This window comes from Hippichthys cyanospilos, chromosome 20 (genome assembly GCF_059441005.1).
Source record: "Hippichthys cyanospilos isolate Australia breed blue-spotted pipefish chromosome 20, RoL_Hcya_1.0, whole genome shotgun sequence".
NCBI classification, from domain to species: Eukaryota; Metazoa; Chordata; class Actinopteri; order Syngnathiformes; family Syngnathidae; genus Hippichthys; species Hippichthys cyanospilos.
In genome coordinates this window covers 3,624,706-3,648,394 of record NC_142388.1, presented here as the reverse complement: position 1 = coordinate 3,648,394, position 23,689 = coordinate 3,624,706, and the positions used below count along the sequence as shown (strand labels likewise).

General features: G+C 39.6%; 1 protein-coding gene across 2 annotated transcripts in view; it reads left to right on the top strand.

Moving 5' to 3' along the window:
- The window catches only part of LOC148406983 (glutamate receptor ionotropic, kainate 2-like), a 90,627-nt gene that overhangs the window by 15,399 nt on the left and 51,539 nt on the right, over positions 1-23,689 (top strand). Inside the window, exons 2-5 of one of the 2 annotated variants that reach the window (XM_088402792.1) lie at positions 13,866-14,033; positions 14,119-14,376; positions 20,084-20,265; positions 23,278-23,331. In XM_088402792.1, the coding sequence (XP_088258918.1) occupies positions 13,866-14,033; positions 14,119-14,376; positions 20,084-20,265; positions 23,278-23,331 (662 nt within the window). Of the gene's footprint in view, positions 1-13,865; positions 14,034-14,118; positions 14,383-20,083; positions 20,266-23,277; positions 23,332-23,689 lie in introns of both variants that reach the window. The other variant, XM_088402791.1, reaches the window with a different exon arrangement.

Below are 23,689 nucleotides of genomic sequence, written 5' to 3'. Positions count from 1 at the left end.
TCAACTCCTTTCTTCTTCTCTTTTTTTTTTAAAGACAAAAAAACTCTACATTTCCCCACTCAGCGGGGTGATAACCGACGTGAGACACGCGAGCTTAAAAAATCTTTAATTTTCCAGCAATTTCACCGTTTTGGTTTATCTTCCTTTTCCTTTTCGGATCCCTTCGCCTCTGGCTTATTTCCCTCTATTAAATCAGCGCCTGTGACGCTTTCATTTGTGTTGGGCCTCGCTGCCGCAGATTGCCGCAATTGGCCTTTTGTTGCTGCGAAGAATGAGAAATGGACACACCTTTGCAGCAAAGTGCGGCTTATCGACTTGTACCTGGAGTTGAGTTTGTCGGCTCTAGCGTGTGGCCTGATAACCACGGCGAGAAGGAACTCACAATTTCCTGCCCTCGGGCTGAAAGAAGTAGGAAGGAGTGTGCGACTGTGTGTATGTGCGCATGAGTGTCGGTGTTTGTTCAACTCCGGTCGATCTTTTAATTGTCTTTAATCTGACCTCCGTGACCCATTTGTGTCTATAGTTGCGTTTTTTTTAACAAGCTATCTCATCCGTTTATTTTCTTGCTTCTGCCTCTCCGTTGAACTGTTTTTTTCCTTTTTTGTCGGGGGGGGGGTTGCTGGTTATTTCTTCTGACAGCATACACATACTTTGGCTGTCAAACTGTTGACACAAAGAAAGCACGTTTTTTTTTTTTTTTTTTCCCTGAAATCGCAACACTTTGGACAGGCGTGTTGAAACTTTGGGGTATCAAAAGCTTTTTTGTATGTGAGGTTATTTAGAGAGGGGGTTAGAGATCTAATAGTGAATGGCTTGAAAGTTTATGGAAAAGAAGTTCAAGTTAAATCAGAGTACATTTGAAGTTAGGCCTAGGCCTAAAAAAAAAAAAAAACAGTCATTCTAATCAAGACCATTACAATTTTAATCAGCTTTGACTTAGCAATAAAATAAATAAACATGAGAAGTAGTCGCGACATGTTGAACGTTGATATGTTATCACCAGCTGGGTGAAATTTCAGCTCCCTAGCATCAATGTTTTTTCTTTAATCTAATGTGCCTTTGAAGAAAATATCAAAGGATTGGACAAAATAACACGCAAAGGTTAAATTTGTTTGCACATATTTGCTGTTTGCAACATACTTGTAAATACTTTCAAATGTACTTGCAAATACTTTTGAATGTACTCTTATGCTAAATGCTAAATTCAACCTTTTTGTTTTCCATAGTACCACATGCTAATGTTGCACATATGGAAAGAGAACTTTAAAAAAAATAATCACATGTTATATCACGCTTGAATAAATCATGCAAAGCATGAACGCATTCAAATATTTTGGGACGTATTTGCTAAATGTAACATCATGACAAATATGTTCAAATTTGAACATACTTGCAAATGTTCAAACATGCTTGTAGACTAAATGCTAAAAAATAAGGAAGTAAAATGAATAAACATTTGACCGATATGATACAAATACACTCAAAAATTAAGTAAACATTGTTCAGTAGTCATTTTTATGGCTTTAATATTATGTTTGTTCGGTGTTCTTTTCCCGTATAACACTGGGCACGCACATGCTAACGTTTGTGCAGTATTTTGAACATTTTTTCATCATTTTCTTCTTCCACATCACTCTCATTATATTTTGGCCAAGGTATGGCATCCTCCTGCTAGTATGATAACTTAGTGGTTGTGCCATGCTGAACTATGACATATTGGCACCATCCGGGTGAAATTTCAGCTCCCTAGTGTCTTTGCATGTCTGCGCCACAGTTTTGAATCTTGGAATTGGCAAATACAGTTATACCTTGAGATATGAGCTCCCCGTAGCGTTTTTGCAATCCGAGATTGTCTTCATTGTTTGCAAACTTGCAAGTTTACTTTCCTCACATTGAAAGTCAATACTGTATGCGCCCCTGAAGTCCATCTATTGATGTTTTTCCATTCCTCCGTTCTTTCACTTTAAAGCGTTACAAGATAACTTCCTGCAATATACTGTACTTGTCTGTTATCTTTCCGCCAAGGTCTTAGCTGCATCTCCATTGTTTTGTTTTTTTTCGTCTTTGTCCTTCACTGTCCTTTGTCTGTTTGCCTTCTTTGTCTCGGCTCCACGTCTTTGTACTCGCTGCCATTACTTTGTGTCCCTTAGTGTGCAATTGGTAGCGCCGGATCAGACTGACGGTTGTTTCCCATACCTTGTTTTGCTTCAAATAAACGACTCAGCAAAATATTGAGAAATTTGTCACGGGAGAGTGTCAATCAGAGCTGTTCCTTGTAAAAGTGTATCTCCATAGATATTACTATCCATATTTTAATAAGGTGATTTAAGCATAAGGAGGAAGTGTAAAATATACATTATTTCCACCCTCCCTTTTTGCCCAAACCAGCTGTGAGCATTAAAGAGCTTCCTTCTGAATTAATTTGTGACCTCTTGGCTCTGCTGGTAGATAACATCTGCCTCTCGACAAGAAAGAAAGTGTAATTTTACAGCCATTTTGTTCGTTTTACAATGCGGAGGAGAGCGGAACATGGACGGTTTGATGAGCAGGGGAACATTGAGAATTAGAATAAAGGAAAGAAGCGAGAGATGATAAGAGGGTCACTTAATTGTGGCATGAATGGATATTTTAACCCTCTTCTACATTGTCAAGGAAGGTTCAAAATCTAGGCATATAGAAAGACACACATACATTAGTATATATACGCTATATGTTTGTCCATGTACCCCTTGCCTGCCAGCATCTTACACCCTGCTGTGATATACATCTCGGGGGTTTATTTGTACTGCCTATGCCTAAGATCCTGTTTGAAGTGGTAGACTTTTTTTTTTTTCTCTTCTGAGAGGCTTGTCTTTGCATGACTGTCCATCTGGCTCCTTCTCCTTACTGGGCCTCAGTTGTCTGAGGTATCCACTAAACTGGTCATCCCTGTGAGCCAGATCTTGGTGTCGTTTGGAGGCCTGTTGTGTGCTCCATGCTCACTGTCCCTCTTACCACTTTGTGTACAACCTCACGATGCTTGACGCGGGGTTGAACTCTCTATTTATTGTAAGGAGCTTTCTTGTAGCAAGGGAGTAATTCAAGCAGGGTTCTGCTGGCTATTATTGATACCTCACCCAGCAGACTCCTCATGATTGCTATTTGCCCGTGGAATTCAAAACTGTCGTTGTCCTGCACATTTTCTATACTGCCTTCACGTAGCTCAATCCTTTTCGGGGAATGAGTTAAGACAAACAAGATGGGGCAGATCAGTCACAAATCACATCAAAACTTTTCCACATACATCACAAAAGACTTTCATGCTGGTCACTTTCTTGCTGCAAAACATGGCAATCCCCACCAAATCCAGTTATCCAGCTGCCTAACTTTCGGTTTGTTTTCAAACATGAAGCTTAGCTGCAAGTCAACCACGCCATCTGTACGTATGATGTTGTTTGAGGTTTATATCCGCCGAATGCTGAAGCTCATCTCGCATCACCATAAATACTTCACAGTACCCCGATGGCATCATAACGGCTGGGACAGCGATCATAAACTCCACCGAAATAGACATTAAAAAAGAAATAAAAACAATGTTGTCAAGGATGGACTGACTCCCTGCTCGCTCGGCATGCAGCGGATAATTAGCATATCGCTCTTGATTAAAAGCGAGTTTAACGCGAGCCGTGCTGTGAGGTCGCCATCTGTCACCTGCAGAGGCCGTCAGGAAACATACTCTATTCGCAGGGGCGCAACGCGTGTATATTTCATGTGCGTTTCCACCATATGCAACCGTTTGATAAGACATACTCCAGGCTTTTAAAGAAATGGAAAAGTGTGAACGTTACGCTAACGTCGCTTTCTATTTCTCTACAGCTGCGTTTCGGAGCTTCTAGTCATGTCCCGCATTGGCATTTGTATGTGGATATGTACTTAAACTTTACAACCTGGAGGCTACAATTTTGGCACTTCTCATTTTTAAACATGGACTGTTCTACTCCACAATGCGGCTCAGCTCTCCCAGGTCCTTCTCGTTCTCACGCCGAATTTTGCAAAGTCCACTCACCTGCTCCATATTCAATCGCCACTGCACTTTTGCCTTCTTTCCTTGGCGATGGGGTCCTGCCCTTGATTTGGGTTTTATTTTGACTTCTTTTTTATATTCTGAGCTTGAGCTTCCATGGAATAAGGCAAATTTACAAAAAAAATTCTGGATATAGTTTTACAGGCCTTTAACCAAGTTGCTTTGATTATTATACCCTTGCTGTAATAGGTGCTGTATATTGCTCACAAAATATATTTACTATAGCATACAATAAATACTACACTACACCACATACACTATACTACACTGTACTGTAGTATACTATACTATATTAAACTATGATAGGCATACGAACAGACACAGTACGTATAGTATAGTGTAATGTAGAGTAGTATTTATTGTATGCTATAGTGAGAATGAATATTGTCAGCATTATGACGATTACACATAGTCACATGCATAGTAATACCACACATATGCATAGTAATACCACACAGTGAAATTTTTATTCTGTTCATTTCCTCGAGCAGACTACATTCCATAATCGAGCAAATAATAAGGTAGGCAATAAAACAAAACCTAAAAGAATAAGCAATAAGACAGACAGATGGACTGATTATTTGTTTGTTTATTTATTTGTTTGTTTTTTTGTTTTTAGGAGTCCAGGGATTTCATGGTACCTATTTATTTTTTTGCTCAATTTTATTTTTCAAGTGTTTGGCTAAAGGAGGGACTAAACATGGTTGGTACTCAATGAATTAAGGACGAAAGCCATCAGTTACTAAAGTGCTAACTTCTGAAACAGAAGTCAATAAATGTCATGAGTAAAGCATAAACTTTAATACGTTTGTACCTGGATTACTTTAGTATTTTATTTTTATCATGGCTACTACCTAGATGTTTTGTAGCGTCAGCGCATTTTTAAATTTAATGAGAAGGTGGATACATAAAGTACTCCAACGGATACAAATAAACGGTGTTTGTAGTTTTTTTTTTCTAATGAGTTTTTCAGCTGTAAAGAGCAGGTGTGTGTAAATTTGTGCATTCACGCGCGTGTGCGTCCTCGTCGTCTTTGCCGTTTTATTATTCGGCGACATTGGTAATCTGAGTGCAGAGAAAAGCTCGCATGCGGACAAGAAGTCATTTGAGAGCCTGGCACTCGGGGGCCCATAGAAGTGTACTCACAATTTGGCACAATTAGCACCAAAAGGGCTCCCTCCTTGACAAATTAGCACACAAAATGTCAGCTGGTAGTTTAGCTCAGCCACAGCGAGGTCTTGCAAATTAGCACGTATTTAGCGGAGTTAGCTGGCACATTATTGAGAGCGGGGCGAACGCGCGCAAATGAGCACATCTGTTGCCGGCGCTCCCCTTGAATACATGTTATACGATGGCTGATGCCTCTCGTTTGGAATCGGGTCAGCTTGGCAGCGCTTTTCTAATTGAAGTGTGCACACAGTCCTAATAGGAAATTGATGAGATGGGTCGTTTGGCAAAAAACAAGTTGACTTGTTATATCGACCCCCCCGGGTTAGAATCCAGGCAAGAGACTACCTGAAAGGATGAAAGTCCATTTATCTTAAAGGAGCTCAGTCACCAAAAGTCAACTTTTTGGAGCTTTTAACCGTGCTAAATTGTTGATTTCTCACCCTAAACACCTCCAAAGTGGTTTTTCCCAAAGTACATGCTGATAGGGCTGCAAAATTAATCGAATTTTCATCACGATAATGTCTCCCACTATGAGTTGTGCTGATATTAACATTTAAAAAGGTGGCTATACATGTCAAATCAAGCACTTTGTTATTCTACCACCAGGGGGCAATGTTTCCCACATGACAAAGCCTCTGCTTTTCTCACCCTAATTTATTATTTACCAGTGTGAAGTGGTGTTGAATTTCTCACCGGATTCCTCATATATACAGTGCTAGCTGTCAATGGAGACCCAAAATTGGAATACATTCGGTTTCAAATGACCGAAAAAGACATTTTGATGGCTAATTGATTAAAATTTGCATTAAAATAAATAATGTGCTTGGTTGTAAGCAGGGTTCAAATTTTTGTCAATAGTTTGCACGCAACAATTGAGTTTTAGAAGTAAGTTTTTGGGTGAATTAACGTTTACTTTTTGATATATTTTAGTTTATTATTTATTATTTGTAAGTATCAAGCCTTGAAGCCTTGCAAAGTACTGCTTGTTTAAAAGAAGGCCAATAAATATAAAAATATAATATATAATATAAAAATGATGAATAACCGTGATTTCAATATCGAACAAAATAAGGTTATTTAAACCCACACATTTGTTTATTGAAAAAAAACTGGTGTTATTGAATGACATCCTAATGAGGGCTCGGCTGCCACACTTTGAGAGGTGCAGCTTCAGTAAACGAGACGTTTCACTTCCTGGTTCAAAATATCGGTACCACAAAAAAAATGTGGTTGAATTCAAAATCAAAAATCTCCAATGTGCCAAATGTAGTTTATGTGCATGTATTTAACTAAGGGATGTGAAGATATCATGATCTAGATCCTTCTACACTACAAAGCGCCGTTTGGAGACTCAACTTAGCGTAAGTTGAATGGAGCGCCACAGGTGTGGGCTTGAAACGCTCCCCTTTTCCCCAGACGGACTTGTTTTGTGGCTGACAGCTCGGTTTAGGCTCAACGGCGCCCGTGCGTGATTGTGTGTGCTCGCATGCGTCACTTCAAGTGTGTGAGTCAGCTGGAGGCTTAGCGGCCCCGAGTGTCAGGGGACAGTTGAGCTCGGTGTCAAAACGCTCGCGACTGACAGGAGGGATTGCGCGCGCGCTCGCTCGCGCAAACCGTTCTGCTCACTTATAAGAACGCCGGACCGAAGCCTTGAAAGGAATATTTTAGCACTTTGTTGTGATGCCGATAATAGGAATGCAATTGATCTGCCCTGAAAATTTGAGTTTGAACATAATCTGAATGTTCTGAACTGTTGTTTCCATGTCTTTTGTTTTGCAGAGTTGGGTCTATAACAGCCTATTCGTTTTTGGTCCACATCTTTTGACTCACTGGATTTACCCTACTAAGTCCTAGTGACCTCTGTAGTGGACATCTTGACTTTTGCAATGATGTATCATGTGTTTGGGTGGGATGCAATTCAGATTGGTGTATTACTGATCGGTGTCTACAGTGGTAACTTGACCAATTCTTTTATTTTCCTTTTTCTAGGACATACTTTGACTTTTATGGTACTATTTTATGTTGTGCTCTTGTTGTAATGCAATTCTATAATGCAGTTTATTGCTTGTGCCACTGTTACTTTTTTCCAAGATTTTTTTTTTTTACTCTACATCGTGATACCTTTACGAAAACTTGTTTCCATTGTTTTTTTGTTTTTTTTTATACCTTCACTTTACCATTACACCATTACCGTTACATTATTTGTGATGCATTTTCACAAAATCACGCTGTAGTTTTTACAAGTGATGGGAAAACAAAGCCTCATAAATCACTTTTGATTTGATTTTGAATGATTTGAAATATTAAGGCTTGTCCAATGGAAATTCATTCAAACACGTATGACATCATAACCCTGGCCGCAATCCGAACTGGCCGACGCAAGCGGTGTCCCCCGGTCGCACTCGCAGGTGGCGTTCCGGGAAGCGAAACGGGCCCTTGCGGCGTCGCGTATGAAGGTCAGCCCATCGCAATGGGAGCGTCAGATTAACGAGCGGGAGTGGCTTTCATGCATCGCCTCGCATTTATCGCCAAACATACGGCGAGCGTTCCCGCCGGGAATTTACGCGTCCGGGGTCCCATCGCCGATGGTGACCCCGCCGGAATGGAAATAAGCGTCGGTCGAGGGGCTTTTACGGCCGGCTGCGAGTCTGCACGCGTTTACCTGGGCCACTTATCCTAACGACGCTTTAGCTCGCCGGTTGCCATGGCAGCGCGGGCCGAGCCGCCATGCTGCAGCTCCACCGCCGGTCATTAGTCACACAGGCAGGCGGAGACAGGCCATCCGCACTATCTTAACGTCCTTCCTCTACCAATCAGCCGCTCGCGCTGGCAAACTGCCGCTGCCTCTCAGCCGTGGCGTAGATGCGCCAGTCGCCATGGCAACATATCTGACTCAATCTCCGTCAGCATCCTTGAGTAAAGAAAGCTAATTGTACTTTCATGCATTGTGTACCGGGTAACCTTTCCCTCGCCGTCCACGCATCGCAATAGTCGTCCAATTCAAAAGTAATATACGTAACTTCACTAAGACAATTGTGCGTTAACCCCCCCCCCCCCCCAAAAAAAAAAAAAAAACAAAGACACTGTCCTCCGCCACACATCAAGGCACTCAGTTTGCGCATAATAAAGCGCACATATGAAAACACCCTCCCACGCCGCACTTTCATTTCCACTCGCCTCTCACTCTTAGGCGCGCGCGCGCACTCGCTCTCGAAAACGGGCGCGCTCATACGCACGCACGGCGAGGCGCTCGAATCGGCAGGCCTGTTTTCTCGCAAGGGTGATTATCTCGCATATAACTCACGCCGGGCTTTCATTTGCACCATAATTCACACCCGTCCCTCTGATGGTGGCTCGATCATTTATAAACACGTTTGTGCACACATACTTGTGAGGACATCCATATTGACATAATGCGTTTCTTGGTCCCTCACTTTAACTTTAGCCTAACCCTTATCCTAACCCAATTCAAACCTATACTCTAATGGCAAGTCTTGTACCCCAAAAAGAGCCTAAATGTCCTCAGTATGTCAGCAGAAAATTCAGAGCGGTTCCCACAAGTATAGCCGTACATGAACGCACACACAAGTACATACAGTAAGGGTGTTTTGTGTATGTGTGTTCCTGTACGGCTGTACTTGTGAGGACATCCATTTGACATAATGCATTTCCGAACCCCCCCCAAAAAAATAAAAACGCCCCAAAATAAAATAAAGGTTCCGCTAAATAAATGAATAAGATTAAAACAATTCTGCTTCAGTTTATTTGAAAGGTGCCGCACGACATGTAGGAGGTTTTTTTTTTCTTTTTCCGAATTGAATTAGAAAGTTATTATCTGATCATTTTGCCAGGTAATTTAATTTTCGACTCTCAGGACATGCCTAAATGAATTTTGCGTAAACGATTTTGCATTAGGCTGTTCCACACTCCGAGAGTCTTTCTCTTAAATAGTACTGGTTCAGTCTTCTAAACAAAATTGCTATTCTTAATTAGAACCCTAATAGTCTTAGTGTGAGCCGTTTGGTGAGTTTGTATCTTTTTTCTATTATTTAGCTCAGTGGTTCTCAACCTTTTTTCAATTTGAAAATTGAAAAGTGAACCATTTGGATTGATTAAATAAAAAAAAGGGGAAAAAAAACAGTGCTGTGCAAGCCGAACTGCATTTGTAGGTGTATTTTATTTATATTTTATTTAATATTTGTTTCATTTCAAAATGTTATTTTAGAAAAATGTGTCTCTAATGAGAATGCACATCTGGATAAAGCTTAGTAAAATAACCATTTACAACGTTGCTTCATGTTCCAAATAATTTGCTATCAATTGGAAAAGAAAAATATACTGGTCCTTTCACCGGTTTTTAACCCACAACATAATCATGCCCCACAAAATCTGCCAAGCAAGATCCACTCAAATGTGAGTCTTCGCTGAGAAACAATAAAAAAATTGTCATATTTACCGTATTAAACATAAATGTTTTGGCCTTATTGGTTAGATTTACACAAAAATAAAAGCACACAAAGCTTAAATTAATAACATCAATTGATACAAAGATTTTTAGCTTTTCAGTTGTTTCTTTTATGTTTATTGCCCAAATATTGCCTATATATATATATATATATATATATATATATATATATATATATATATATATATATATATATATATATATATATATATATATATAATGAAAGTCCAACTGGCGACGTGTCCAACCAAGGTATGTTCCACAAAGTCCTGAGTCAGTTGAAATACTCCAACTCCCCACAACCTTGAAGAGGATAAGCGATACACAGTAAAAGTGGGTAATCAGAATTAAAAAAAATATATATTAAATATTAAAATAAAAATTCTAAACTTGCCCAAGTGAACCCAAAGATTTGCTGTTCATTTTCCAGCCATTTTCAATCCTCCTTCCATGTCCAGGCCACGCAGGATGTGGAAAAGTAGGTAGCGTGTCACCCCTAACGCTCATTTGAAGTCCGCTTGAATCCAGCAAGCGAGCCCAGCTCTATCTTCTCCCGAGAGGCCATGAGGCAAGAAGCGTAATCATTGTCTATTAGCCGGGATTGACGTGATTCCAATCATCTTGCATTGCAACTTTCAGCCCGTTTTTTTTCCTTTTCTTAAAACGAACGTGTAATAAGACGGATAAAAAAAAAATCCATTAGAGCAGCTGACTCCATGACAGCATAACAAAAAGGCTGTTCTTTAGTGACGTGATGTGTTCAAATTCCTACTCTGTCACGTTTCATCTATTTCCACTTAGTTTAAACCCGTTTGGCTTCCTAGTTGCCCTTAAGGGGAAAATGTACAGGTAATGTAAAGTAATAGCTCCACGAAACCTCATTACTTACATTAAGTGCGCCGTCTCGTGAGGAAATCGGGTCTTTGTGGAAATAATCACGTTCTCTTTGATTATTCCGACTTGGTATTTATCAAACAAGATATGTAGACTTTTTTGGGGGCTTGTTTAAAAGTGTTGCTTTACACCGAGAGAAATTGTTTCCTGTCTCATGTTTTAAAATCTTTGTGAATATTTGGAGTATGAGCTGCACCAACAAAAATACAACAGAAAAATTATTGCGATCACATATAAGCCGATAAACTATAAGGTGCAGGTGGTAACATAAAATATTTACGCGGAAAGATAGTTTTGTTTTTCAATTCAAAACCTGTTTTATTGACAACTTTCGTTCGAAACTTTTCAACCCAGACTGAGCGTGCCTTCACGTGAAGAAATAAGAGCAGCACCAACATATTTCCAACATGAATGGATAGAATACCGCACCAACACAACAGTAACACGCCTCGTTGTGTTTACAATTGGAGATTACCCTTTCGGTTTCATGACAACATGGATCAAAACCATTATATTGACGAGACATCACAGGACGGCGAATCTAACCATATTTGGACTAACCCTCCACCGGTTATTTAACCTTAATTAGCCGTGGCTATTAGTCCAGTCACGTAGGCTTCTCATTTCATCCATAGTTCAAAAATCACTCCTGATCATTTACTGTGAGAGTGTTCCTAGTGGATAGTAAAAACACTGCAAATAAGCCACACTGGAATATAGATTGCAGGGTTTAAAACATGCGAAAAAAGCAGCGACTTTATTTAGTTGCACCTCTATATATTATATGTACTTGTTCAATATAGTTGTTGATTATTTTATGAATGAATTTGCTGTTTGTGGTATGTGATTAAATAGAAACGGTTGTTATTAGTTGCTCCATTGCACTGTTTTTTTGCCATGATATAGTACGGGTATTCGCTGATACCAAGTACTGATACCACGCGTGGTTTTGATAAATAAAATTTCCTCCAAAAATTTCAAATAATTTTGAAGACAGCACCGTTAATCGTAATATAACATCTTTCCTTAAAAGACCGCAAAAATAATGGCCATTTTTCTCATTTCTAATTTTTAGTTGCAGATTGTTAAATGACCGCAAGAGTATCAATACCTTGAAATAAGAGTAGATATCATTTCATATATTCTTGTTTTTTTTCCCCAAGTTATTAAGCACTAAAAGTTTAATTGATTTATTTGTTGATATTTGATGCTTCTTAAAAAAAAAAAAAGCGAAAGAAAACGGAGAAAAATCAATGCAGGCATTTCTTTCCTTTATTTAACAATGCGAACAGCACTGAGGGGACTGTTTGGGGCTTTATGGCTTCGGTTCAGCTCAAAATAATAAACACGTCCGAGGGGAGTCGTTTTAAAATTAACTTCACCTCGGCGGTGATCATTTAGTCGAAAACACTGTGTATCGGTCGTTGTTTATAGTCGTGCCGGGTTCTCATTTTGTCGATTAACGCTCATTACATCGTCCGCGATTAGACGTCAAATGAGGGAAACTGAACGTCAACGCGTAGTGACAATTGATGCTCGTATTAAAATCGCATGCTAAGTTTACCTCCTTGATACCCATGCTTTTTTTGTTTTTCTTTTTCTGGTTTGCTGATTGATTGAAATCAATTTTTCCCCAGTCCAACTCTGACCACCTAGCTTAGCAAGTTTTCTGGAGTAAAGCTTGTGCGCGGTGTTAAAAGCTGTAATTGCAATCGATGTTCTATCCGGATTGAATCCAGATTGTGTTTATGACACCAATGTAAACACATCATGGAAATCCAAAATCATAAAAACATGCTTGCAAATGTTTCTCGAATCTTAAAACGTGAGTCGTGTGCGATAGCTAAAATATGCAAACGTAATCCGGATCTGATTCAGGTTGCAGTGTAAATTCATCATTAAGATTTTTTTTCTGACCTCATTTTACTTGATCAATAAAGTTTTTTGGACACCTTTCTTTCCCGTACCCACCATGCAAAAGCAGAAATTCATTGAAATCTGAGGCAGGCTTTAAATTATGCAGCATGGCGTTTTCCAGTCACTTGAGAATCAGTTCGGGTAATAGAAATCCATTTGGAAAACTTAGCAGGCTTTGTAATCCAATAAAAATTTTATAAGAATATTGAACGCATGTTTCAAGGTCCATAAATACTGTATAAAAAGGGGCTCCTGCTGTTCTACAAATCAGTGAATCATATGTATGTACTGTGCAATTTTACTGACGGATATACATGGGAAAATATGGGCTTAAAATAATGGAATATATCAATTTTCACCAGTAAAAAGTCATGATTTTGTTCTTAATTATTTGGTAACTGAATTATTTTTCATGTGCAATGGATACCTTTCAAAAATGGACATTTTTTCCGCTTACTGTCAACTGAAAATGACATCACATTAAGGCTCAGGTTTGGTCACGTGTCGATCGCAAGGTGAACTGTGATTGGTTGTTGCATCAGCCCTGAGTCCTGGGGCCGTTTTAAAGCAAGGGGCAAAATGTGATTTAAAAAAAAAATTATTTTACATGGAAAGATTGATAATATGTGCAATAAATGGGTGTTACCATAGATTAAAATGATTACAAGGTATTGTAGACGTTTGATGATAATTGTCACTTTTTTGGCATGTTTTTTGTACAAGTATGGTGGTCTATGGGATATACAGTCCTATACCTGCGATTGTTCGTGTTTGGCAACAAAGTAATTTCCACTTCTATGACACTTTTTTTGGACAAGTATCAAATTCTATTCTATACAGTTCCAATGGTGTTTTTGTGTATATTCATAATATGCTACTATAGGCCTAGTATGTGGAAGTGGGAATTTTAAAACACATTTTCCAAGAATCCTAGACTCATAAACAGGTAATAGATGCCATGAGTTTTTTTTTTTTTTTGAAAAATATAAAAGAAACGGTCGTGAAAGGGTGTAACCCGTCCGTAAAACTTGCCTAATTTTTCCGACTCGCGTTTGCGAGGTGTAGCAATCATAAACTAAAGTTTTTCGTCATCACTGTATTTCCCGCCCAAGACGCAGACAGACGCAGAAACTACTGCCATCTAGTGGCTTGGCATGCTTGTAAATGAGTAAAACCAAGCTATGCGGATTTTATTTAAATAAACGGGGTGAATTGAGAAATAAAAGGGGAGAATTATCCGAGTTTAAATAGTCCCGGTTATGCGTCGACAAGGAAGGAGAGACAAATGATTAGAGTTTCACTTGCGATTTTAGTATACTTTTATAAGTCCGGTCATATGTGTTTTCCCGCCCGCAGGCGGAATATTCGAGTCCATCGAGAGCGGCCCCTCAGGAGCGGAGGAACTCGCCTTCAAATTTGCCTTGAACACAATCAACAGGAACCGCACGCTGCTCCCCAACACCACGCTGACCTATGACATCCAGAGAATAAACATCTTCGACAGCTTCGAGGCCTCGCGCAAAGGTCAGTAGGCGGCGTCCGGGCCGCCGGATCTCGTCGGAACGCGCCGGTCTCGAACGTCCCGCTTTCTCCCGTCCCCCGTCCCCAGCATGCGACCAGCTGTCCCTCGGGGTGGCCGCCATTTTCGGCCCGTCGCACAGCTCGTCGGCCAACGCGGTCCAGTCCATCTGCAACGCGCTGGGAGTGCCCCACGTCCAGACCAAGTGGAAGCATCAGGTGTCGGACAACAGGGATTCCTACTACGTCAGCCTGTACCCGGACTTCTCCTCCCTCAGCCGAGCCATCCTGGACCTGGTGCACTTCTTCAAGTGGAGAACCGTCACCGTGGTCTACGACGACAGCACAGGTACAGGTAACGGCTGCCGCTCCGTTTTCTTCCTTAAGCCCGAAAGCCCTTTCCGCAGGAGGTTGTTGTTTACGATGGTTAAAAGCGCTAATCTTTTCGCCTTCGGTCGCGAGAGGCACCAGATGGAATCTAGGAAAGAGACGCTCGGAGTCGGGCCAGTGCTTTGCAAGCTGTCGAGCTAATTCAAAAATCAATAGCTTACTGTTCTGGCTGGGTCCTCCAGGTGCAGCTGGTGTCAGTCTTCCTGGAAAGGCGGCGCAGCAAAAAGCTTAAAAAAAGAACACAGAGGACCACATTACCCAGAATGACCCAGCGTCTCTTCGGATTAATGCAACGCCGCGCCGCGCCGCGCCGTGTCTGCGCTGACAGCCGCCATTAATAACACACAGACACTTGATCTCTAAGGGGGGGCTATGAGCCATTTTGTCTCTCCGTACGCTTTGTTGAAGGGCCTCATAATGTGCCTTTTAAGAGAGCAGTTGTATTTTAGCCGCTTGATGTCTTTATGAGCGAAAAGGTAATTGCCCCGCCGAAGGTAACGGCATTCAAATAGTACACAATTTACGAGCTTTTGGGGGAGATGGCAGCTTAATGCAAGGAAAATAGAGCAAGTTATGAGTAGCTTTGAAATACTGACAAATGACACAATCACCTTTTTTTTTCGGGCCCTGTCAATTTTCACCGCTTGCGGATGGGACGATAGGTGGGCACCGTAGGTTTTATAGCAGAGTGAGAAAAGGTCAGAGCCACGGGTCACACCAAGAAGTTTCAGTTTATTTTCCGTGCTATTTGCTACAAATTTCACAATGTTAACATGTGAAATAGAGAAAAAAAACTGAATATCCTTCCCCAAAACAGGAATTTGACCTCAGGTTTTCTGTGAAATCGACAACAAACAAAAACAAAACAAAAGTTTCACCAAGTGGTCCCATTCTATTGGCCCGTACCCATTTCACAAAATATGGAATGCTGTTTAATACGAGACTCGATTCCTCCGTATTTTTTTTTTCTCATTTCTAAAAGCGCCACTTATGGACGCATGGTACTGCCAATGTAGAGTATTTTCATGTATATTTGAAAGTAATACCGTGCTGGATCATTTTAAGTAACGAAATGGAGTGTCGAAAGTGACGCTGAATCTGATTTTTTTCCTCTGGAGTCAAATAGCATAGCACCTTGTCAAGAGGAATGAAATGTTAATGCACCATTAAGCCGACAAAATTAAACTTAAGTAATCGCTCGGTGGAGGTGGTCTCAGTAGGCTAGCAAAACCTTTGTCCATGCTTCGCTTTACGCCATGCTAACACAGTGAGTTCGCAAACTGTGCTGTTAGCTAGCTTCTGAAGTATCACAAGGATGGATTTAAAACTTATTAAAAGTGAAAAACCACCCAGATCTTTTTCGTTGGCCAGGAAGTGATTTTAAATTCAAAATGAAAGTCTTTCACATAGCTACGTTAGCGTGTTAGCTGTTGTTGGTACACTACGACTGTATTTCCAAGAAGTAAATGTCATGGCATGATAAAGCGCTACTATTATGTCTACAATATCGTTACATCATTTCTGGGGTATATGCATGCACATTAATACTCCATTTCGTCATGGGAAAAAATTCAAAATGGAAATCGCTTACTTGGTTCACAATACATGGGACGAATGTGAAACATTATTTAAATATTGCGACATACCAAAAAGCCAAAGCTGGATCGAAACATCATAACTTAAAATATTTTGTTTAATTATATTTAATTATATTTTGTTTAATTTTTGTTTAATTATGAAAATTAGGATTTAAAAAAAAATAAAAAAAATATAAAATATATATATATATATATATATATATATATATATATATATATATATATATATATATATATATATATATATATATATATATATATATATATATATATAATCTAGGCTATAACAGTGTAGTTGGCATTTAATTACTGTTAAAGTAGTGTCCACAGGGTTGGGAGAGGAAAATATCAGGATGCATATCGGAATTTTCCAATCAAAGTCAGATGGAGATGTCTGGGACTGCTCAGCCTTGCCAGTGGGTTTTCTAATGAGAGCCGCTCTAGATACCTCCACCATGGTGAGACGTATGGTTTTGATCAACGAGTCTCTGCAGAATTGCAAAAAAAAAAAAGCTATTTCCAAAATGCTGGGGTGCCATACGAGGTCCTATTTTCTCTTATTTCCGTTTGAGGATGGAAGCCTTCCTTCCCAGCATGCTCTTTCTCTCCATTCCCAAATATTGAACCAGGAAGAAGCCCGCTAACCCAGCAAGCAAACGGAGGCTTATAATTAAAATCCGCTTTTGTTCGGAATTGATGCTTATTTTCGTCTTATTAAATGCAAAAAGATGAAACCGCCATCGGAGTTGCCTCCAGATGAGGCAGGATACAGTATCGGTCACATGACTTATTAGCGGCTCACACGAGATAACTCATGGTGATTGTATGTCACATCGCAGCACGCCAGCCCTTTGCAGGTTAACCTCGGATGATATCCCCTCCCAATGGCCACATTCATCTAGATAGTCCCCTTGACCTCCTCGCACGTCCTGCCTGGAAGCCCAGCGTGGTCTCCAGCAAATCGCCGCGGTGTGATGCTGAAAGGTGACATTTCGCTCCCGCCATCCCAGTTTAAGACCCCCTCCAAAGGGGGGATTTAGGCCTGCGCGGAACGCACCTGACGCCCTGAAAAGTGCGACAGCTGTCCTCCCCCACACCCCTGCCGCCACCGGCACCTCCACCTGGCCCCGGGCTCACAAATCACACAGCTTCATGCTCCGGGGCCCTTAGCTACTGATTTGGAGCCTATCTGACGGCTGGCGGGAAAGACTATCGAAGGGGATAAAATATTCACACACAGCCGTTAGAAGATCCAGGGGGAATGTCTGAAGGCATTAGCTACAACCCACAAATATCTACACTGACAGTGTTTCGCAAACGTTCGGCTCCCTTGACAGACTTTTTTTTTTTTTTTAACACCTCCCAGAGTGACAGTATGAACAATACGGCGGTTTTGTCCGTATAGATTTTAACCATACAGGGTAATCCGCAAAAGTTGTTTTCTGACCGTTTAGCCGCCATATCTGCTATCCGCTAGCCGCTATCCCACAGAGTGCAAATATCATAATTCCCAAAATATAGAACGCGCCTTAATTTTCGGACACAATTTGGTGACAATGTAAAAACTACAGCAAAACAGAATTAATCTCATCTTCGTAAATTCAGCAGTTCTTTTTGTGTTCATATCCTTAAAGTATATATTTGTTGCAGGTTAAGTGTGTGTCAGATTTCCCACATTGTGAGCGGTCAGCAAATGCCTCGTCGAATGCTGCTTAAATTCATTTTGCCATAAATACCCAAAGTTGCGCACCGTTCGTCTTCCATCAAGTTTATGATTGTTTGTGTATATGCCGATAGACTCAATTAATAAAGTCAACCTGTGCACTCTTGAATTGAATCAGGTGGAGACATCTTAACTTTTACACGATCCTCTCCGTTTTAGTAGTATTCCTCTGTGAGAACAAGGATGGATTGGGACCTTGGTTCTGTCTGCTCGCTTCTTTTATCGAAAATAATGCTGTAACAACCTCAGCTAACACAAAACTCTTGCACTATTAAAATGTTTCAGGAAAATATGTATTTTTTCAGTCGCTAGGTTATTAAATGTCAGAGCCAGCTTGCCCTCCCATACTAGAATGGTTTGACCCAACTTGTCATGTGCGACTGCTCGTTACCTGTCATCTCTGCTAAGATTATTATGATTACTATTTATTCATCATTATTTCTTTTTGAGAACATGTATAACACTTTATGTTGATTATTTTTGTGGACGAATATTTGTTCACATTTAAATTAATGATTTAGTTTTGTGAACAGATCTCTACTGTAATCCCAAAAGAAAATGTGTTATGATCATATTTTTCTGTGGATAAATATTTATTAATAATTAAAAGAGGCCATTTTATGGCGGTTATTTTTTTGTGGACCGATACAAATGAAGTTTGAAAGGTTCTAAAGTTTAATAAATCAGACACTGATGGCATGTTTTAATTTTTTTATTTCCCCACTGCTTAAGGGGTACTTGCCTGAAAACATATTTCCCAGGGGGTACATCAGTGAAAAAAGGTTGACAACAACTGCCTTACGACATCAAAAAAGCCACTAGCTTCTCAGTTTCTCAGGTTTGGTTATCAAATCTGATGCATGGCCTTCCTTCGTGGAGTTGGAGTTTCCCTGGGATCATCTCCATCAAAAGTACAGGAACGCTCATTGAAGACATTGAGGCCGAGACAAATGTGGAGGTTTTTGCAGAAATGTGTGGCCTTTCACTGTCAATAAGAGGAGAAGTCAAGAAGATGGAATGTGTTCAACACTCAGGAAGAAATCAGTGCAAAAAGGAAGACTTACGCTAACATATGGACGTTTATTAGAGTTCCCCTGGGAGAGCTTTTGAGAGTTTCACCATCCTTCCTCACGGTGGTTTTTATTTTTCACAACAAGACATCCATGTTCCCATTTCACACCCCATCCAGAGATCCAGTCTCACTCCCGGGGACCCCATTAAAGTGCTCACACAGCAGTTCATTTCAACATAAGAAATAGGCTCAGCTATCTTAAAGTGGTTCTATAAAAAAGAAAAAAAAAAGAAGAAAATCCTATCTTTCTCCAGTTCTCAAAATACCCTCGGCCCTCCATCCATTTTTATAACCATGACAAGTAATCATCTCTCCCATCAATTCGGCCGCTTTCATCACTGAACTCTAGAGTTCTTCTCACCGGGGGGGGGGGGGGGTCATTGTGATCTCATCACAGAGAGCTTTCCAGCCAAGTGTGTGGTCCACACTGGAAAAGGTGCGGATGACAAAGGTGCACAGCTGGACAAACCTGACTACCACTTTTTTTTCGGACTATAAGCCGCAGCAGCAAAGCCTAAGCAGGTCGTGACGTCAGCCTCATATCTTTTCAGTTTTATTTCATAGTTGTTCCATAAAATGACCGACTTCCAGAAATCGATTGTCTCCTGGTGGCTGGCAAAAAAAAAGTAGATAAGCCGCAGGGCTCAAATCATGAGAAAAAAGTTGAAGTGTGTAATCTGAAAAATAAGGTACTTTCTTGTTACTTGCTACTTACTTAAGAACTTTTGTACAAGCTGTTATTCATTTTATAAATCATTGTTATATTTTTAATAATATATTTTTGAAACCCTTTTTGCTCACAGCCATTGATCGTTTCAGTTCAGTTTCATAGTTCATCCATAAATTGGCACATTAAACAGATGCACACGTTTGCTTTACCGGTGGATTGTCTGCTGGTGGATGGAAGGAAAAAAAAAAAGACAGTTAAGCCGCACTGGACCATAAGCCGCAGGGCTCAAATCATGAGAAAAAAGTTATGGCTCATTTTGCATAATACAGTAATCAAAGGTACACTTTTCTGTCTTTGTTGTGACTCTTGTGCAACATACCGTCTCTTTATGAAATTTCCTTGATAGCGCCATATTGGTATCTTTTCTCCCCACGTACGAGTGGGAGCATCAATAACGCGCGGATTAAGGAATTGTTGGCGTGAGCCCCAAGAACCTCTTTGTTTTACAGCATCTTCACAATCACTTCAAAAATGGCGGCACATCAAACAATTGGCACGCATCTTTTAAGCGCTCCCGCGTCGTCGCGTCTCCTTTGTCTCCAGGACTCATTCGACTGCAGGAGCTGATCAAGGCGCCGTCACGATATAACATTCGTTTGAAGATCCGACAGCTGCCCACTGAGACCAAGGACGCCAAGCCGCTTCTCAAAGAGATGAAGAAAGCGAAAGAGTTTCACGTCATCTTCGATTGCGGACACGAGATGGCTGCCTGGATATTAAAACAGGTATGAGTGCTTCATTAACATTCGCCAGCCGTAGGGAAGAAGCAGCCATTTTATCCAGCTGATTTCTGAATCCCATTAAACGTGCAATTTACATAATGTCTCCAAATAGAACGTCGTCGTCATCTGTTTTCTTTTGTCAGAACTGCTTTTCATGGGTGGTGATGTCAGTGTGAATGATCGCTGGTTTCCCGACAGGAACGGTGCATTTTTCTTTTCAAATCAAGATCAAATTAATTGGAACATGAAACAACCAATTGCTAAATTGTGTTGCGATGACTCTTATGCAAAACATTGAATTGAGTTTGAATCTAATTTAACATTTTTTAATGCCCTGATAGGTACCAAACATTTTTCCTTTCAAATTAAGACAACATTGATTGGAACATGAAACCACCTAATTTATGCTATTGTGACTCCCTTCATTGTTTGCCTTAATTTTAAGTTTTTATCTCATTAAAGTTTTTATCTAATTAAATGAATTGTAATGCCACAACAAGAACCAAACATTTTCTTTGTAAACTATGAGCAGATTCATTGGAATACAATGTCATTTGTGTTATACTGACTCATGCAAACCTTAAAATTTAATCTAATGTTTTTTTAATTTACGACAGAAACAGAACATTTAACTTCAAATTTATAGCAAATTAATTGGAACATGAAACAACCTACTGCTTATGACTCCTTTCAATGTATGCCTTTATTTTAAGTTTTAATGTAATTTAATGTTTTTTATTGGTATGACAGCAACAGTACAGGTTTCCTTTCAAATTACGAGCAAATTAATTTGAACACGCAACAACCAATTGTTAATTTGTGATATAGTGACTTATTCTCATTTCAAACTGAGAGCAAATGAACTGGAAAATTAACTGACTTCTTTGCAAAATGTCAAGCCAACTTTTCTGTATAATTGACAGCTACTGAAATGTATTGGCAAAGAAAATGGATCCAGTCTAGCCAATCCGATCAGTGCAAAGCCTAATTTGAACACAACAGTCGACAGACTTCAGTTTTTTTTTTTTTTTGGTGGAATTGTCTAGCTGTCGATCACAAAGAGAACTCAGCGAGGCAAGTTTCCCATTTTAATCAATTCATTATCACGCATACGTATCCCGAATCGGCCTGCGAGTTCCGGTTACGACTCTTGAAAAAAAAAACGTAGCGTCTTGCCCCATGCATTGGTAATCGCTTTATAAAATATTAGATCTTAGCGGCGAACCCACCCGTCTTCATTGCACAATAGAGGCTTTTAATTAGAATATCTAATCTCACTCACATGCATGCTAAATTTGTTTAATAGGGGCACATTCTTTATGAGAACCGCGGGGCTTGGTAATGAATGGACGTCGTCCCGGCAGCATATTGTCGGCTGAATTGCCTTTACAGCTGCGTCTCGGCGGGAAACAACAAGAATGATTATTTATCGAAGAATTAAAGCAGCGGTTCGAGGCATTTTTGCACCGGGGCTCCCCCAACAGTTGCGAATGATGATATCGGGTGGCAAACGACGATTGACGGGAGAAAACGGATTTCTGTTGACGGAGGTTGAAGACAGTTAGGAAAGCCTTAGCAGACATTTTTAATTTGGTTAAAAGTCAGAGAATGAGGAAAGAAATCGTATCGGTAACTCAAAAGAGACCGTGACGGGAGCGATCCTTTTTCTTGTCAAATTAAGAGCAAAATAATTGGAACATGAAGGAACCTACAGCAAATTCATGGTGACTCCTCTGCAAAATGCCGTATCATCTTATTTTAAATTTTAATCTATTTGAATGCTTTTGATGCTTTTAAATGCCATGACAGGAAAATTACTTTTTTCTTTTCTAATTAAGAGCAAATTAATTGAAACGTGAAGAAAGGTGTCGCTAATTCACAGTGATTCCTTTGCAAGACTTTTTTTTTAAGTTTTAATTCAATTTAATGTTTTTTTTCACAACTGGAACAGTACATATTTCCCTTTTCCCTTCAGATTAAGAGCAAAATAATTGTAACATGAAGAAACTTTTTGCTAATTATCGTCAAATGTGTTTTAGTGAAGCTTTTGCAAAACGTTGGATGTCATCATATCTAGTGCTTTTTAATGCAGTTACAGAAACAGTACAGATTTCCTTTCAAATTGAGAGTAAATTAATTAGAACACAAAGCACTTTATTGCAAATTGTTATAGTAACTCTTTTGCAAAACGTTTTATGCCTTTATGTTAAATGTTGATCTTATGTATCTCATTTTTAAATTGTTTTTTTTTTTTTTTTTTACTTTATTGATTGCATTTCTCATAAAAAAAAAAGTGTGGTTTTAATCTTCAAATGCATGTACAGGATTTGGTACTTCCAATTGCCTCTTGGCATGAAAATTTTGGGGGTCATTTGAGTTTTGTATGTTAATGTTTTTATGTTAATAAATTAGTTTTCAGATCATATACACACTTCAATTTTTACATCTTAAACAAATGGAAACATTTTAATTTGTAATTGACGCTTGCAAGTAAAAAGAAAAAAAAAAAAAACAATGCCTCATATCTGTACTTAATTACTGTTGCAAATCTTCATTGAAAAAAGTTTGGTAATTCACCATTACCAGAAATTTCAACGATAGTGTACTTAAGATCGCGCCTTGAGGTACTGAAATTCACCATGACTTTATTTTCCCCTTGATGGCATACCCAAAGAATTTGATTGATGAAAATATGGAAAAAGTCAGACATGTTTATGAGCCGAAAGAAAATGTCAGTTTGAAAAATAGTCAACCCAAAAGGTGCTGCGGCTGAAGTAAACAAAATTATAATATTAAATCGTCTACGTTCTCTCGTATGAATCTGTTTTTCATTTCTTCACTCTGAATGTCATATCATAGGAATAAAAAGTCAATTTGGATGAATAAATAGAGAAATAACGGCGAGTTAGACGTGATGTTATTCTTAAGTATGAATAAGTTTAATTGCGGAATGAAATGTATCCACATTGTGAATTAGGATATTAATATTTGTCCTGTTTTTTTTTTGACTTGCAGGCTTTGGCCATGGGGATGATGACGGAGTACTACCACTATATTTTTACCACTCTGGTAAGTCAACTGCCCCCGTTTTTTTTTTGTTTTTTTAATTGCAATGCTTCAATGTTGTTGTTATTTTTGCAGCGCTCCATTAGTCGAATTGCTTGTCCAATTTCCATCTGTTTACCTGCCGCGTCTTTGGTCTCTGAGAATAACTCATCCCGGCGCCGGTTCAAAAACACCCCCCCCCCCCCCCCCCGCCCCCCCCATTATTTAAACCATCACCTGACTTTGTTGTGATTGACAAGGTTGAACTTTTTCCCATCGCGGGCGGCGACTATAAATACACCCTTTTTTGAATTTTCAGCGCATTCGACTTCAATTGATTTTTTTTTTTCCTTTTTCTTTTCTCCTCCTCAATCCCCGGCTA